General features: G+C 46.6%; 1 protein-coding gene across 3 annotated transcripts; it reads right to left on the bottom strand.

Annotated features, from left to right (window-relative positions):
* Nucleotides 1-748: 748 nt before the first annotated feature.
* Nucleotides 749-17464, bottom strand: ZNF212 (zinc finger protein 212). Of its 3 annotated transcripts, none has more exons than XM_070369091.1 (6): nucleotides 17329-17455; nucleotides 8746-8899; nucleotides 4711-5100; nucleotides 4483-4609; nucleotides 3429-3518; nucleotides 749-2652 (listed from the first exon to the last, which is right to left on the bottom strand). In XM_070369091.1, exons 3-6 carry the CDS (start codon nucleotides 4972-4974, stop codon nucleotides 1841-1843), a joined length of 1293 nt encoding a protein of 430 aa, XP_070225192.1. In that variant the 5' UTR covers nucleotides 4975-5100; nucleotides 8746-8899; nucleotides 17329-17455; the 3' UTR covers nucleotides 749-1840. The 3 variants fall into 3 exon arrangements, with proteins under 3 accessions (XP_070225192.1, XP_070225193.1, XP_070225191.1); XM_070369092.1 differs by lacking the exon at nucleotides 17329-17455 and adding an exon at nucleotides 16794-17262; XM_070369090.1 differs by lacking the exon at nucleotides 8746-8899 and having other exon boundaries at nucleotides 17329-17464.
* Between the last annotated feature and the right edge of the window lie 293 nt (nucleotides 17465-17757).

Raw genomic sequence — 17757 nt, 5'->3', positions numbered from 1 at the left:
TAACGCAAAAGGTCATGGGGAGGAGGCTGGAGAAGGGATTCAGGAGGTGCTCCAGAGGTCTCCTGCACATGGTGGAGCTGAGCACTTCTCAGGGCCTTGTCCTATGACAACCTCCCTCCCCACTGTGTCTCTATATCAAGACTACCCCTTACCTTACAGAGACCAAGCTCGTTTCTATTTAATCTCCACATCCCTCTCACTCACCTCACGGGCAACCATAAAGCCTGTATAGAACTTTTCAGTTGTGTGTTCTTACAAAATGACTTGATCCCGTGGACAGAGGAGCGTGGCGGGCTACAGCCCATGGGGCTGCCAAGAGTCGGACCCGACTGGGCAATGCACACATACATACATGCACATTTTTCATTTGCTGAAATAGTACTGTGTTACAGATCTCATTCAATTTCTTACATTCCCCATCAGCACCAAGTACTTAAGATGGACCCACACGGCTATGTAGACACCTAAGCCAACACTCCTGTCTCCCAACGACTCCTCGTGTACCACAGCATTTCACCTGCCCTCTCTATCGCCCACCTCCCAACGACTCACACACTCGGCCTGTCTATAGCCCTCGACCACCAGAGACACTGGCGAGTATCCCCCACGTGCCCTCCTCTCTGCTGCCCGGGTTTAAGGAAGATGCGGGCCAGGCTGTGCCACTAGGCCTTCACCCTGGCCCCAGGAGGGAATTTTCAACAAATGGAGAAAGACATCAAATGGGAGCACATTTTTTTTTTTTTTTTGCCAGTAGCAAGTTTTATTCTAGGCAACTGCAAATCATCAAAGGGGACACTCACACAGGAGCCAGGAGCCCGCTCCCACCTCCCCAACACAACAGGCAGGTGGGTATTCAACACCCCTGAGGGACACGGCGCTTTTTCTCCATCTTCTCAGGAAGTCAGGCCCAGAACAAGTGTGGAGTGTGTGTGATCTGAACAACCTCAAGAAACAACTGGTGTAACCGGGACCAACTCAAGGGACCACTGCACGGGTACAAGCTGAACCACCGAAGTGAAAACGGAGCTCTCCATCCCGGGAGGCTGTGGAACCACAGCAGGGACGGGCTGGAAGGGCAGGGAGGAGTCGCCCTCGCAACAGCAGCCGTACCCCAGCTCCTTTCCTGGACCCTTCACACCCAGCAGGCGCTCTGGGGGCTCCCTCACTATGCTGTCCCTCGTGGTCAGTTAGCCCCCCGAAGAGCCCAGGACCCCCACAACAGGGGGCTCAGCACTGCGTCCCGGCCTCTGGCTTGACTGAACGTAAGCAGGCTGAGCGAGCCTGTGAGTGACTCCCTCTTGGAGGGCAAGCCAGGTCCCCTTGTTAGGAACAACTTCTACGACTCTGAAAATTTAAACAGCGCCGGGCTTTCATCATCAACTAAAATGTAATTCCCCCCTCCCCGCAAAAAGGTTCTTCAGAGCAGGGTAAGCAGTTCCCTTTAACTATCTCCTCTACTTGTCAGGAACCAGACCACGGAAGAGGAGGACCCACGGGGCTGTGCTCCCACATGCCTGCTCACTCCTCTGGCCTGATTCAACCCCTGGGAAGACCCAGAGGCTGGGAGAGGCCACCGGCCCGGCGGGGTCAGACAGCCACCCCCAGCCCGAGACTTTTGGCTCCAACGGGAAAACCAGAGATGGCAGGAGAGGCCTGGCCCAGGCTCCCCACCTCCCCTGGATTTCAGGACAGCCTCTGGGCTCGGCCCGGCGCCTGGTCACGAAAGCAAATGAAAAAGAGCCCCCTCAGGAAGAAGTCAGTCCCCGACCCTGCAGTGTCTTTTGGGGGACAGTGCCAGCTCCCCCCACCCCCCCCTCCGCTGGGTGAGGGGCTGGCACCCCTAGAGTAGGCCGCTGGGCCTGGCGGGCTGCAGGGCTGGCCCGCCCCGTTCCCGCTGGTGGATCTTCTGGTGCTGCAGGAGGTGCTGCTTCTGCACGAAGCTCTTCTCGCACTCAGGGCAGCTGTAGGGCCGCTCGCCCGTGTGGATGCGCTGGTGCCGCACCAGGTCCGACGGGTGGCTGAAGCTCTTGCCGCAGTAACCGCAGAGAAGGGAGCCCCGGCTCCTCCTCCAGGGGATGTGGCCAGGCAGGGCGACCAGGCTGTTGGGTGAGAACCGCTCCTGGGCCGGGTGGCCAGCACGGGCGGCCTCCTGCAGGTGGCAGCGCTGGTGGGTCAGCAGGCTCACCCGGCAGCGGAAGCTCCTCGCGCATGCATCGCACTGGAGCGACTGCGCCTTCCGGGCTGGCGGCTTAAGCTGGGGCCGGGGCCGGGGGCTCGCCTCTGGCTCCGAGGGGGTCTGCGGGTGTGGGGCCTCGCACTCGGGACATCCGCAGGGGCCAGCGCTGTCCCTTCTCAGCTGCAGGCCTTGCCCACACTCCCGACCTGGCTGCAGCTGCTTGTGACACTTGCGCTTCGGGGGGCAGCCCAGAGTTCTGCCACTGCCAGGGTCTCTCCCACCGTCAGTGGGCTCCTGCAGACGAGTGTCCACAGGACCCGATTCCAAGAGGATGGAACTGCCCTGCCCATCCCAGAGCTCAGCCTGCTCCGGGCTCAGGAGAGCCTGCTCATTGGCAAAGCCAGAGCACTCTCCAGGAAGGTCCGCGGAGCTGTCCTGCGTGTACAGGGTCTCCTGCTTGACCACGACCTCCTCCACTGCCAAGAGAAAGGAGAGCCACAAAAGAGATCACAGTCTAGGTTGTCTCAGAGCTAAACGCACCTCGGCAAGCTTCAGAAGGGCTCCAGTCAGAGTACCCCAGGACCAAGGGAACTGGGACAATCTGAAAGAGGAGACTGAGTGGCTTGCAAGACCTGAAAAACTAAACCTATACTCAGGTAGAGACTGGACTGGACTCTAAATACAGTATGCTTACAGGACACTGTTATAAGTTCTCCAAGCCTGTCCACAAATTTGCTTTCAACCTCTGTAGAAAATGGCTAGATAAACACAGGTAACGCATAAGCTACTTTAAGTGTTAAGTGTTAAAATAATAAATGTGAATAATAAAACAAACACACACCTAAACCTGTAGCTTAGAAATCCATGTATCCAGCTCCGTTCTTCCTGCCTAGTCTCCCCAGATGACCTGGTTCCCAGTGGCTTCTCCTGCCTCTTACCCAGCGAGCCTCACTCCTGCAGATATGACCCACCCTGTTCTCAGTCTCCGCTGGGTTCTGACTCAGGTCTATTAGGCACTCTACCCTGTACGGCACACGGAAGGGCGAGGTGGCCTCGAGTCCTAAGGACTCCCCGCAGCTGTGAAGGAGGTAAGAGCCACATATAAGAGGTGAACTGACGACAACCATAAAGGAGTTTACAACAAACGCTGGACAAGGTGACTGCCGATCGGTGTGGGGCAGTTTGGTGGTGGCAAAGTTCACAACAGGCTGCCGGGGGCGGGATGGGCATGGAATATTCTGGAGCCACTCACCTGGGTGGACACCACGAGACTCTTCCTCCTCCAAGTCACCCGGCATCTCTGCACCCAACTCCATTTCTCCTTCAGGCTGGCCAAGCACCTCTGGGTTGGAAAGGGCACAGTGTGAGCCCAGAAGACAGGACTGGTCATTTGCCAGTGAACAAGGCGACCGAGGTCAAGGAGCTGATGGTAAAACTTCAGAAGATTCACTGTCACTTTCCCTGAGCAGTTTCAGACAATTCAGAAAATTATGGCCGATTTGAAGGAGCCACTCGGCTAACGGCTGTCTTCACGCTCCTTCTCAGCCATTGGGGGCCAGGCCCTAGAGCTCCCTGTTTTTCTCCCAACACCACCCCCACCTCCCACGGTCGGGGGCTCCTTTCCAGGGGTCTAACTTCATCTGGGCCACAGCGCTGCAAGGCAAGGTCAGGACTGCTGTCCCCACCGGGACAGACAAGGCAACAGCCACCAGCACCTGTGACCCAGCCAAGGTCGCAGTCTCCTCTCTAACCATTTGCCCCTTCCCTCTCCCTCCCTCTGCTCTGGTCACAGCGGCCTTCTGGACAAGCCTCCACGGACCTTGGTTCTAAAGGAGTTTAGAACCAAACAAAATGCGTTTATTATTTTACCTATCAAGCAGCACTTCTAATAAACACAGTATGAACTTTGAAACCACAGGACTGGCTGTTAATTCCAGGAAAATGCCAAGAAACATTGTTTGGTGAGTCCCTGCTGCCTGCCCATCCCAGGTAACAAAGGATTTCTTGTCAAGCCGTCCTAAATATTAAAACCAGCTTGAGGTATCCTAGCTGTGTTACACTCTAACGCACATGATGACATCTTATCTATTAGTATAAACACTATCAAGGACTGACTACATGAATACAAAACCTTTCCAAGAGTCTTCCTAAACTGAGGGCCTGGAGATTCCCATTACTCAACCCGGCGGAGGCCAAGAGAGGACCCACAGCCACGAGAATCCCAGGTGTGGCCTGGGTCACAAACGCCTCGGTCAGGAATTGCAGGACGTCTGAGGGCGAGGTCCGGGGAGGAAACCGCTACCTACTCAGAGAGACCAGAGTCTCATAGTTGCTCTTCATCACGTTGGCGTAGAGCTCCTTCTGCCAGTCCTCCAGGTTCTCCCACTCCTGCTCCGAAAAGCAGACGCCATCATTTTCAAGTGACCTGGACACCTGGAATCACAAACGTCACACAGTGAGAGCCTCCAATCAAGGATACAAAGGACAAGCCGGCCACTGGGAAATCTTCAGACAGCCCCTGAGAATCGGCTTACCTTGGGAACTGCCCCGTTGCTGCCTGGGGGCAGCCGCAGGATCCAGAAGTTCCTGTTCCTCAGCAGGTTCTCCATGTTCTCCAGCCGCCTCTGCAGCAGCCCGTACTCCTGCAGCAGGGTCCCCAGCACGGCCCACTTGCCCTCCAGCTGGTTCCCGAGCTCCACAGCCGTCTTCTCGCAGTCAGCCAGCTTCTTCTCAGCTGTCCCTGTCCGCCCCTCCAGAGTCAGCAGGCGGGCGGCCTGGGACTCCACCTTCTTCTCCATGGCCTGGATGGCGGCCACCACGGTCCAGAGCGAGATCTCTGTGGTCTCCAGGTAGGAGCTTTTCTCCGTTGCTTGTGGGGGTGGTGTGGAGGAAGTCAGAGGGCTGGAGCGGTGCTTCCTCCTGTGCTGAAGAACCAGGTGCAGGGTCAGGCGGTCAGCGTCTCTTCCAAACAACAGGTTAAAAACACACAAGGGGTCCAGGAACACTACGGCACCCAGTTTCTACCTTTTTTTTAGTTTAAAAAGCATGTGCTTTTATATTCTGATACCTCAAATTACACGTATATGCCATACCAAGAAAAAACTGAAAAGGAGAAAGAAAGAAACATGTATGTAAAATATCACCATCCAGAAATAGGCTGTTGAAATTTTGGTATGTTTCCTACAAGGTTTCCCCCCTCTCCCCCAACTTCTAACTTATTTTATTTTTCAACAAAACTGCCATCATATTGTAAATGTTTTGTTTCCTGCGTTTCAGTATGACTTTCCTGTGTCAGTATTCATGTTTTTAAGCCAATTTTTTTCTATTTGATATTTTAGAGTATGTGTGATACTCTGCTATGATAAATGATGTGATTCCCATCCACTCTCACCTCCACATTCCTGCCAGACTTCGCAGTGGATCACGTCAGCTCTGCAGGTGGCTCCCCACAATCAAGACAAAATTCCTTAGCAGGACCTACAAGACTCACCACATCCACCTTTGCACCTTACCAACCAGGAGAGTGAAAACCGAATCCTTCAGAAACATTTACTTAAATGACCTGAGTCCTCTGGCACTGTCCTAGGCTTCACATTTTTAGGGTCTGTCCCTGACAGCGGCTGAGGCTCAGAATTAATAAAACCAGCACCTGGGAAGTGTCCTGAGCTGTCGTCTTGCCCACACTGTGTTCATGGCAGTCTTAAACCCCCAAAGCTCCATATTCTCTTATATGGCACACACTTTATTCAAGACTGCTTCTGTAACTATAATGAGGACATGGAGAACAAGACATTGGAAGGAAATACTTTTAGAAGAACTGCCAGGGCCCGAGCTTATGGTCTAGAGAAAGAGGGGTGAGATGAGGCCAACCAGTGGCACAGAACTGAACGCTTAAGTTTGGCCGTGACCTACTCCAGGTAACCAACTCAGTCCGTTACTGAGCTATTTAAGTCAAAGGCTTAAATATCCCCCTTAAAAAACATGTAAAGAAAAGTTTAATGTAAACGAAAAATACAAATGAAACCAAAAAATTCGATTACTGGATAAATTCATTTCACCACACATTCTGTTCCTAAGTCTCTAGTTTATCGGCATCTCTTTCCCTTCTGTGGCCCAGCACTGTTACTTGCTAGCACTGTTTTCCAAACAGGAAGGTGGGCTGGGATCTAAGCAGAGAAACAACATCCCTCCTCTTCCATGTCGTCAAAGGCTAAAAAGAGCAGGCAAGCCAAGCTTCCTCTTTTCTTTTGTTTTAAATTATCTATCATGACAGAAACAATGTGAATGTCCATCAACTGGTGAACGGATAAACAAACCAATGGTGGTCCATCTGTTTGTTATGGGTTGAATTATGCCTCCCCAAAAGGACAGGAGGAAGTCCTAACCCCCGTACCTCACAATGTGATCTGACTTGGAGATAGTCTTCACTGCCTATCAAGTTAACATGAGGTCAGGAGGGTGGGCTCTAATCCAAAGTGACTGGCGTCCTAAGAATGTGGGAGAAACACAGACACGGAGACAAACAGACACAGAGGGAAGACACGGTGCGAAGGCACATGGGAGCAGGCGATCGCGCGGCTCTGGAGGCAGAGGTCAGAGTTACGCTGCCACCAGGCAAGGAAGCACCTGGCGCCACCAGAAGCCAGGGGAGAGCAGGGGTCAGGTGCCACCCCACAGTCCTCGCAAAGAGCCAACCCTGCGGGCCCCTGGATTTCAGACTTCTAGCCTCCAGAGCTGACAATCAATTTGTTGGTTAGGCCACCTAGCTGGTGGGCCTTTGTTACAGCAGCCCTACGGAAGATACACCTTATATCAGAATGGTTAGGGTTAGTCACTCAGCGTGTCTGAGTCTTTGCGACCCCACGGAGTGTAGCCTACCAGGCTTCTCTGTCCATAGAATTCTCCAGGCAAGAATACTGGAGTAGGTTGCCATTTCCTTCTCCACCTTATATCAGAATACTCCTCAGCAATAAAAAGGAACAAATTATTGGTACCTGTAACAACATGGATGAATCTCAAAATCACAAATGTGAAAGAAACCAGACACAAAATGTTACATACTGCATTCATTTACACGACATTCAGGAGAAGGTAAAACTATAGACACAAAACAGACCAGTGGTTGCTGGGGCTGGGACTGGAGGAAATTAATTACTTAGGGGGTACTTTTGGGGATGATGATGACAATATTCTGTAACTTGGTAATACGATGGCTACACATATGTCCTCCTTGGAAGGAAAGTTATGAACAACCTAGATAGCATACTGAAAAGCAGAGGCATTACTTTGCCAACAAAGGTCCGTCTAGTCAAGGCTACGGTTTTTCCAGTGGTCATGTATGGATGTGAGAGTTGGACTGTGAAGAAAGCTGAGTGCTTAAGAATTGGTGCTTTTGAACTGTGGTGTTGGAGAAGACTCTTGAGCGTCCCTTGGACTGCAAGGAGATCCAACCAGTCCATTCTAAAGGAGATTAGTCCTGGGTGTTCTTTGCAAGGACTGATGCTAAAGCTGCAACTCCAGTACTTTGGCCACCTCATGCGAAGAGTTGACTCACTGGAGAAGACTCTGATGCTGGGAGGGATAGGCGGCAGGAAGAAAAGGGGACGACAGAGGAGGAGATGGCTGGATGGCATCACTGACTCAATGGACGTGGGTTTGGGTGAACTCTGGGAGTTGGTGATGGACAGGGAGGCCTGGCGTGCTGCGATTCATGGGGTTGCAAAGAGTTGGACACGACTGAGCGACTGAACTGAACTGAACACATTTTTCAAAACTCCCTGAACTACAGTTATGCTTAAGGAGTGAATTTTATTGTATGTAAATTACATCTCAGTAAATAGGACGCAGAGTATCAAGGAAGGAGAAAATGTTAGCTATCGTAAAAGATACCATAAACAAAATCTAGAAACAAACAGGGAGAATATTTGTAAACAGGATATGAATCCGGAAGAAAAGATAAATAACCCAAACATAAAACTGCAGGCTATAAATTATTTGCAAAAGTGGAAATGTAGGTGGTCAGTAAGCAGATGAAAAGACAACCACATGAGCGGTCAGGAAAGCAGATACAACCAAGTGAAATCACTTTTCATAAACCTGATTGAGAAATATGAGAGAGAGGGCAAGGGAACAACAACCAGAGCCGATTATGAACTGGTAATCTGGTACCTTCGTAACATTCCTGGAAGCAATGAAAAATACTACAAACTTGAGGGAAGAAAATATCCAAAAGGTCACTAAAAGCCCTTTCACCTAGTGATACCACCAAGGGACTCCTCAAAAATAAACAGATTATTATTCAGCGACATACATACGAAGATAACTGATTACTGGCAACATACTTTGGAAGAGCCCAAACCTGGAAATAATCTTGATGTCTTTTTTTTGTCTGCACCAAGTGGCTTATAGGATAATTCCCCAATCAGGGACTGAGCCTGGGCCACAGTAGTGACCAGCTCCCCACGGGGCTCAGTGGGTAAAGAATCTACCTGTCAATGCAGGAGATGCAAGAAATGCAGGTTCGATCCCTGGGTTGGAAAGATCCCCTGAAATAGGAACTGGCAACTCACTCCAGTATTCTTGCCTGGAGAATTCCATGAACAGAGGAGCCTGGCGGGCTACAGTCCACAGAGTCGCAGAGTCCAGACACGACTGAAGTGATGAGGGACACGGTGACGGTGCCAAGTCCTAACCGCTGGACCGCAAGGGACTCCCTCTAGATGTCTATTAAGAAGAGGATGGTTAAATAAATTGCGGCACAAAGATGATGTTACACAACTGTTAAAAAGAATGAGTGAGACCCACATGTATGATCTGGAAGAATGTTCATCATACACTGATACGATAAAGCCAACTCTGAGGGAAATACATTTATTATGACTTCATTTTCCTAAAGAAGAGACAACATAAGTGTTTAAGTTTGTTTTAGCACACAGGAAGGTGTGGGAAGATATTCACCAAACTATACTAACACAAGTCAGCCTCAGGATGTGAGAAAGAGGGATTTTAATCTTTGATTGTAAACTATTGCTTGTTTGACTTTTTCACTGAACACATACTTCTCTATAATTTTTTCCTTAGCTTTCATACATAAGAATACTCCTGAAGGCAATGAGAAACCTTTAAAAGTACACTTACACTCACCACATTTCTGGATTTTCTGGGACAATCCTGCTTGCAAATTCTATCTTTTTTTTTTTTTTGCCTGGGATGCCATCTCAGCTTTAGGAAAAACCAGGCATAAAAAGTGCTACCCACCAAGGTAAGAGACTTCTTAAATCGCAAATTCTATCTTGTTGTCAGATCATGTATCATACACCGGGCCTGCAGCTATGGCCTGCTCTTAGGAAACCTACAAGCTGCTTGAGTAAAACACTAAAGCACAGTCTTAAAGTGACACTCGACAAAGCTGGACAAGATGATATTTAAGGTTGCTTCTGACTCTGAGATAGATGACTTTTTGTATTGAACAGATTAAAAAAAGAATATTTACATAATACATAAAATATATAAAGTCGTGACAATAAATCTCCATGTAACCAGCATTCAGGTAAAAAAGCTATTTAATTAAAGTTAAACACATATGTGTACACACACACAGAGAATACCTTGGAGATACTGTGGGTTCAGTTCCAAACCACCACAATAAAGCAGGTATGACAATAAACAAGTCAAATGAATTTTCTGATTTTCTAGTACATATGAAAAGTTATGTTTACACTATTCTGTAATCTAATGTAATAGCGTTACATCTAAAAAACAGTATATACCTTAATTAAAAAATACGTTATTGATAAAAAATGCTAACCATCATCTGAGCCTCCAGGGAGTTGGAATCTTTTTGCAGTATTAACATCAAAGATCATTGATCACCATAACAAATATAGTAACAATGAAAAAGTTCAAAATATTTTGAGAATCACCAAAACGTGACACAGAGATACGAGGTGAGCACATATGCTGGAAAACTGGCAGATGACAGACTTGCTTGATGGAGAGTTGCCAGAAACTTCAACTGCTGAGCAACACTGCCAAGCGCAGTAAAGTGAAGCACAACACGCGCGTGTGCGTGTGTGCCTGTGTTATCTATGTATCACTTTACAGTCCTTCGTGCAACTCTCTGAAGTAACTACTATCCCGAATTCGTTTTTTCACTATTAACTGCCCTTTTTCATTTTTTTTTTACGTTTGTTTCCAAAAAATATATTCTTCTAATTTTTCATGTTTTAGTATTTTATATAAACAAGTCACTCTTCTACAACTCCAGGGAACAACTTGGTATTGCCGGTGGCTCTGATTAATTCATTTTCACTGCTGTATAATATTCTACCATGTGACTACACCACAGTTTATTTTTCCATTCCACTACTGATGTTTCCTCATTTTCATCATTACAAACAGTACTGTGATAAATAGAACTGTACCTGGCTTCTAGTGGATATGGGCAAGTTTCCCAAGGCATAGTGCTAGGAAGGGAACTGTTGGCTCATAGGGTATATACACATCCTGAACTTAAATAGATAACGTCAAATGGTTTCCAAAGCAGTTGTACCAATTTCACTCCCATCAGAAGTCTGTAAGTATTCTGGCTGTTCCACAATATCATCAACATTTGTTACTGTCAAACTAAAATTTGTGTCCCTGTATCACTGGAGAAGGAAATGGCAACCCACTCCAGTGTTCCTGCCTGGAGAATCCCAGGGACGGGGGAGCCTGGTGGGCTGCCGTCTATGGGGTCGCACAGAGTCAGACACGACTGCAGCAACTTAGCAGCAGCAGCAGACTGAAAGTGATAGTTGCTCAGTTGTGTCTGACTCTTTGCAACCCCATGGATTGTAGCCCCCCGGCTCCTCTGTCGATGGAATTTTCCAGGCAAAAATACTGGAGTGGAAAGCCATTTCTTTCTCCAGGCTATCTTCAGGACCCAGGGATCGAACCTAGGTCTGTTGCACTGCAGGCAGATTCTTTACCTTCTGACTTGACACACCAGGGAAACCCTTGTGCGTGTCCCTCTATAGATCTGAAATGATATCTCATTATGGTTTTCATCTTCATTTTTGTTATTACTAGCAAGGAATAAACATCTTTCCTTAATGTTTACTGGCCGTTCAAATTTCCCCTTCACTGCTGAAGTCTTTCGTCCATTTATCTTTTGGGTTATCTGACTTCTCTAAGTATTTATGAGGTTGTCTGATACAATTTGTCTGTAAATTCTGTATACTAATCTATCAGTTATATGTATTACAAATCAATTCCCTTATTCGTGCCTCATTTTAAAATTCTCTTTACTACTGTTCAATATAAAGTTTTAATGTAGGTGAGTTTTTTCTCAGTATTAATTCTCTTGTGGTTTGCACTTTCACGTCAGGCATATAAAAAACATCTATATCACACGATACTGTCTTCTAAACACTTGACAGTTTTGACTTTCATATTTAATTATTTATCTCAACTAGAATTGAGACAGTATTTGTGTAGAGTGCAAGCCTCAATCTTCATATGGGAAGTCAACAGAGCTAATACTATATACTGAAAAACCCATCATTTACCTGTTATCTCTGTCATAAATCAAGTTTTCATACATGCAATCAGTCTGTTTCTGGCATCTCTCTTCTGTTCTATGGGTCAATTTTCTACTGCTTTACCAAAATTACCATCTTAATGACCATGCTTTTTGATAATTATTGATACCTGGTACAAGTCCCTCTTACTTATTTCACAGGAGTATCTTGATTATTTTGGGGCTGGTGATAGTCTACAAGTTTGAAAGATTTCACAAAAATATCTTTAGAGATTTTGTCTGGCACTGCATCAAATTCATAGATAAATCTGAGAAATGACATCTTTAGAATAAAAATGTTTCAATCCACTCACAGTACATACTCCTTTCCTAACATGTTTTTAATATCTTTTGCTATTTAAACATATTCCATAGGTATCTGTTCCAATCATCAATTGCTATATCATAAATAATTTTAAAACGTAGTGGCTTAAGACAACAACATGTATTTTGCTCACAAATCTGCAACTAGAGGAGGCTTTGTCAGGGACAGTTTGGTCTACATGTTCTGTTCGACAACTCTGCCTAAGGTCCCAGTCTGCAGTCAGCATCAACCACTAGAACACACTTGCATTTCTAATAGGGCATTTTTGCCTTCTCTCTTTTTTCTTCATTAATCTCTCTAAACATTGAAATTATATATTGATAGCTATGTGGACGGAGAAGGCGATGGCACCCCACTCAAGTACTCTTGCCTGGAAAATCCCATGGACGGAGGAGCCTGGTAGGCTACAGTCCATGGGGTCTCAAAGAGTCGGACACGACTGAGCGACTTCACTTTCACTTTTCACTTTCAGGCATTGGAGAAGGAAATGGCAACCCACTCCAGTGTTCTTGCCTGGAGAATCCCAGGGATGGGGGAGCCTGGTGGGCTGCATCTATGGGGTTGCACAGAGTTGGACACAACTGAAGTGACTTAGCAGCAGCAGTAGAAGCTATGTGGATAAAAAATTATTATCCTCTGTGTCCGTGCCGCACAGTATTACTGAAGGAAAGTTACACAGCTCAAAATAGCCTGGAGTTAAAACTCCCCTCCGGGTCCTCCCCACCATTCTATGCAAAACAAAGAATTCTCTCACCCAAAGAAAAGAAATGGACATTAAGGTTGATTACGCCCAGCTCCCAGCCGGTCCAGCCTCTGGCCAATCTCCAGAATTCCTTGCCCCAGCCCTTTAAGAGCTAACTACTCCAAACAACCTTAGAGAAGAAGAGGCCCCCTTAAGACAGTAGATTTCCACATATATGCCTATACATACTTACTCTTTTCTTGGGTTAGTGCAGCAGCTCACTGATCTGACTGGTGCCCCTTCTCGCCTCATTAAAGGTGATCTGTTCCTGTAAAGCGCCGGTCTTGTTCTTTTTCCGAACCTTGCTTTCTCTAACTCCCTTACCCTACAGTAACAGCCACCAGAAACATGCGGATGCTAAAATTTAATTAGAATTAATTAAAAATGGAGTTCTTCAGTTCCTCAGCTAGTGAGCTACATTGCAAGTGCTTGACAGCCACATGTACTTTGTTCCTACTACACTGAACAGGGCAGAGAATATTTCCATCATCTCAGAAAGCTCTATCGAATGCACTACACCCTTACTAGTCTTTTATTCATAAAATACTAAGGTTGTGTTAAAATTTCTACTATGACAGTGAATTTTCATTGTAGTTCTATCAATTTTTGTTTACTATATTTTGAGGCTATATAATTAGATGCACATAAGATTAGAAACATTCTATCAGGATGGTAATTAAGTCTTTTACCATAATAAAAGCAGTAGTAGCCCTTTATCTCTAGCAATATTAATACAGTTAAGTCAATTTTCCTTTTTAAACAAATACTGTTTATTTTTTTATTTTATTTTTGGCTGCGCTGGGTCTTTGTTGCTGTGCATGGGATTTCTCCAGCCGCAAGTGGGGGCGATTCCTCATTGCTTCTCCCTGTGGGGGCTTCTCTTGTTGTGGAGCACTGGCTCCAGGAGTTGCAGCACAAGGACTCAATAGCTGTGGCACATGAGTTTAGCTGCTCCACGGCATGTGGAACCTTCCTGGACTGGGACTGAACCCGTGTCCCCTGCAGCGGCAGGTGGATTTTTAACCACTGAACCACCAGGGATTTTCCCATGGTTAGTATTAGCCTGGTACATGTTTTCATATCCTCTTATAGTGAAACGTTTCTATAGCTTTATCTTTTAGTCATTATCTCTTATAAATCATTTGCCAAACTTTAACCCAGATGGGCAGATCAATCTCTGCCTCTTAACTAAAACATTTAGTCCATTTACATTTATTGTAATTGTTGGTCTATTTTTATTTTTACCTTATTTGTGCTATTTATCTCATCCTGTTTCTTGCCTTCTTTTAGATTGATTTTTTTCTTATTCTATTATTCTCCCTTTTGAATTTAGGTTATATAGCCAATGTCTAGGCTTTTAGCAACCATCCTAGAAACTGCTTACAAAGACTTCAAACATCTGAAATTTGATCATCTCTTCCTAACGTTGGAGAAGGCAATGGCAACCCACTCTAGTACTCTTGCCTGGAAAATTCCATGGACGGAGGAGCCTGGAAGGCTGCAGTCCATGGGGTCGCAAAGAGTCAGACATGACTGAGCGACTTCACTTTCACTTTTCACTTTCCTGCACTGGAGAAGGAAATGGCAACCCACTCCAGTGTTCTTGCCTGGAGAATCCCAGGGATGGAGGAGCCTGGTGGGCTGCCGTCTATGGGGTCACACAGAGTCGGACACGACTGAAACGACGCAGCAGCAGTGGCTTCCTAACATTTATATCAACGCTGCCATGTATTTTAATTCTATCTTTGTTTTTAACCCACAAGAGAGTATTACTCTTTTATTCAGACAATAGTTGTTTAGATTTACCCATTTTAATGGATATTTTATTACATTATCACTTTCCACTTAGGATAATTTTCCTTGTACCTTAAGTACATTCTTTAGAATTTCTTTAATGAGTATACTAATAACAAATTGTCAGTTGTCTGAAAATATTTTACCATTTTTTTAAAAGATACTTTTGAGAAGTATAAATATGGGACTACATAGTTATTTTCTTTTAGCCTTTCCACAATGCCAATCTACTGCTGGTTGGCTTCCAGAGTTGTTGAGATGAACCTCATCAGTCTTAAGAATGGTTCATTTGAAGCCAATCTTTTTAAAGAATTATCTCTGCATTGTATTCTGTACCTTCACCATTATGTGTCTAGGTAGAGATTTCTTTATGTTTATCCTGATTGGGATCTACTGGGCTTCTAAGTGTTTGTATTTGCATCAGTCCTATGATACCCTCGCCCATTAACCACTCATCAAACATGGCCTCCAGTGCAGATTGTGTGTGTTTCCTATTGGAATTCCAATGTTTTTCTTCTGAAATTGCAACCTCTGAAATCTCTGAATGACTAATTTTTTGTCATTTTACTGGCTTTTTCTCAGTTTTTCATTACTTTTTGCATAACTTTTATTGGGAATTCATTTTTTCTTAGATTTTATCTATGAGAATTATTTGAAGTCTGAGTTAAGTGCTGAATACTTCAGAGAAGATTTGAGGTCATATGAATTCAGGCAATAAGCCCACTGGAGAGTCAACATGAATTCTCAAGGGGCACCTTGTACCCATCTCTCAGCACCAAGGTTTGTCATGATTTTCTCTGCAATTACTCCCTAGAGGTAAGAGCTTACTTCCAGTTCACCCTTAAGGTTGCCCTTTGAAGTTTCAACGTTACAAGACTGGAGTTGAAGGCGTCTGAGACTTCCCATCTTAGGCTGTGAGTTTTGTCTATTTTCCAATGCCCCTTGAGGTTATAAACACTACCAATGAATGTTCAGTAAATGTCCTCAGAGTTGGCTTCAGAAATCCTTCTTATCTCTTAAGAGCTTGCTCTTTCATATGCTCTACTAACTACATTTCAAATATATTTGTTCCCTCCCCCACCTCAGAATTTTGGGTTGTTTTCATCAGGGCACCCTTTGGCCATACTGTCAAATAAGAGTTACAGAATCCTTTATCTGAAGACGAGAAACGAAATACACTTGAGGACAATTTAAATATGTTCTGCATTGATAGATCCATAAATTAATTAAGGCATACTTGGGGATTTTGGAGGACAAGACTTCCTTTTAACAAGATCTGTTGAAGACATGTAGGAAACTGCACTGAACAGTTAGGAAGAAGTATTTTGGAAGTTAGTAATGTATCCTCCAGCCCAACTTTAGAATTACAACGTGGTCTTGAGGAAAAGGCAGGTCTTTGACTAGATCACCTTAGCTTAAAGGAATCAAATGAGGTAAATATAGTGATATTGTGAACATTTGTGTCTTGTCATAATTCATTGAAAACACACACTGTATCAAGTCTCCCAATCCTTCCCCTCTTAGTTCTTAACAACTTCCCACAAGAATCAAATACAAGACACCCAGCTCATGGTCAAATTTTCACAACAGGATCTCCTTAGCCCTCTCACATGATTCTGAAAGTGTCTCTAGATAAAGAAATGCTGCCCTAAAGACCAACTGAACTCCATCTGCCCTTTCTACAGCAAATCTTCTTATATCATCAAAGTAACCAACACTTCGTAATAAGAGAATGTCAGAGCTGCCAAGAACCTTGTGTGATGCAAACTCAGTCGCTTCAGTCATGTCCTAGTCTTTGAGACCCTATAGACTACAGCCCGCCAGTATCCTCTGTCCATGGGATTCTCCAGGCAGGAACACTTTACTGGGTTGCCAAGGCCTCCTCCAGAGGATCTTCCCGACCCAGAGATCAAACCTGGGTCTCCTGCATTGCAGGCGGATTCTTTACTGTCTGAGCCACCAGATCATCTAGTAACTAGCCAAACATTCAATTTACAGCTAAGGAAACAGAAGCTTAAAGTGAACTCAGTTACCTAAAATCACTAGACTGGATAGCTGAGAGCTGAGTTACGGGCTAAAACCCAGTTTCCCGACTCCGTGCCCAAGCTCCACGTCTTGCCATTCCCTGAATGGGGACATGTGGGAGAGGAGATGGAAAGAGATCGACAGCTTCCCACACAAAAAGCCAGCAACTTACACCGTGAGGGTAACACCTGCCCCCCGGGGAGAGAAAGCCCAGCCTTAACTTCAACCAGCGCGGCTGCAACCCAGGGCAGAGTCTGCAGCAGGAGAGCACGGCAGAAGGAACGAGAGCAACCCCATCAGGCCGAGGACGAGCTGGTCACAGAGAAGCAGAGTCCTGGGGTCCCGGAACACGGGGCAAGTTCGCTGGCAATGACGGGGACCCAGGGTTTCCCATCCGCGTCTCATCAGCCAGAAAACGGGCTCTCAGGGCGCGACGGAAACAGGTCGGGAAGGTAGCAAATCCAAGAACATGAAACAAGCCTCGGAGAAGTTTCTCGGGAAGACGCCGGGGCTACGGCCGACGCGGAGGGAACCTTCCGGGAAAGGGCAGGGCTCTGGGGTCGTCGGGGGAAGGTCAGCGTGGATCCGCGCCAGCCGCTGACTACCGACGCCCAGCTCCGCCGGGGCCGCACCTCGAAGTCCAGCCCCCTGCCGGGGGCTCCGCCACCCTCAACACGCACCCGGGCCCGCACGAGGAGGACTCTTACCCGAGCAGGTGCCAGCTCCGCCATGGCTGCCACCCGGGGCCCGTCTGATACGCCTCGGGCTGCGTGCGGGGTTTCCTGGTGGGCCCGCCGGCACCTCCTGGCAACCGCCCCCAGCGCCGTGTTGATGCAAGGTGCATTGTGGGAGTCCGGCCCTCCCGGGCCAAGACGGGCGCCACCCGCCGATCCTCGCCGCGCGGGGTTTCCCCTGGCGCCTCCGTGCGGCAGGAGGGTGAACAACACCTCGGCATTCAGCCCGAGAGGGACGGAGGACGAGGACTTTCCAAGACAAGGGCAGGTTGCAAATTTAAGACGAACCTCCTATAAGCACAGCTTCATTAATGAACCCCAAACAAGCAATTGTCTAAGTTTTTATTGTGATACGTTTACCACTCCTTATCAAACATTTAATTCCATTTAAATTCATCTCTC

The sequence above is a fragment of the Bos mutus genome, chromosome 4 (assembly GCF_027580195.1).
Source record: "Bos mutus isolate GX-2022 chromosome 4, NWIPB_WYAK_1.1, whole genome shotgun sequence".
Lineage (NCBI taxonomy): Eukaryota > Metazoa > Chordata > Mammalia > Artiodactyla > Bovidae > Bos > Bos mutus.
The sequence above is the reverse complement of the archived record's forward strand: the minus strand, read 5'-3'. Positions and strand labels throughout refer to the sequence as shown.

What these genes read in the sequence shown, in the direction of transcription:
- ZNF212 (XM_070369090.1), bottom strand. Translation starts at nt 17,352, where the DNA reads ATGGCGGAGCTGGCACCTGCTCGG. An exon ending in TGAGACTCTGGTCTCTCTGA is followed by an intron (nt 3,519 to 4,482) that starts GTAGGTAGCGGT and finishes TTTCCAACCCAG; the next exon opens with AGGTGCTTGGCCAGCCTGAA. An exon ending in GTCTCGTGGTGTCCACCCAG is followed by an intron (nt 2,653 to 3,428) that starts GTGAGTGGCTCC and finishes TTCTCTTGGCAG; the next exon opens with TGGAGGAGGTCGTGGTCAAG.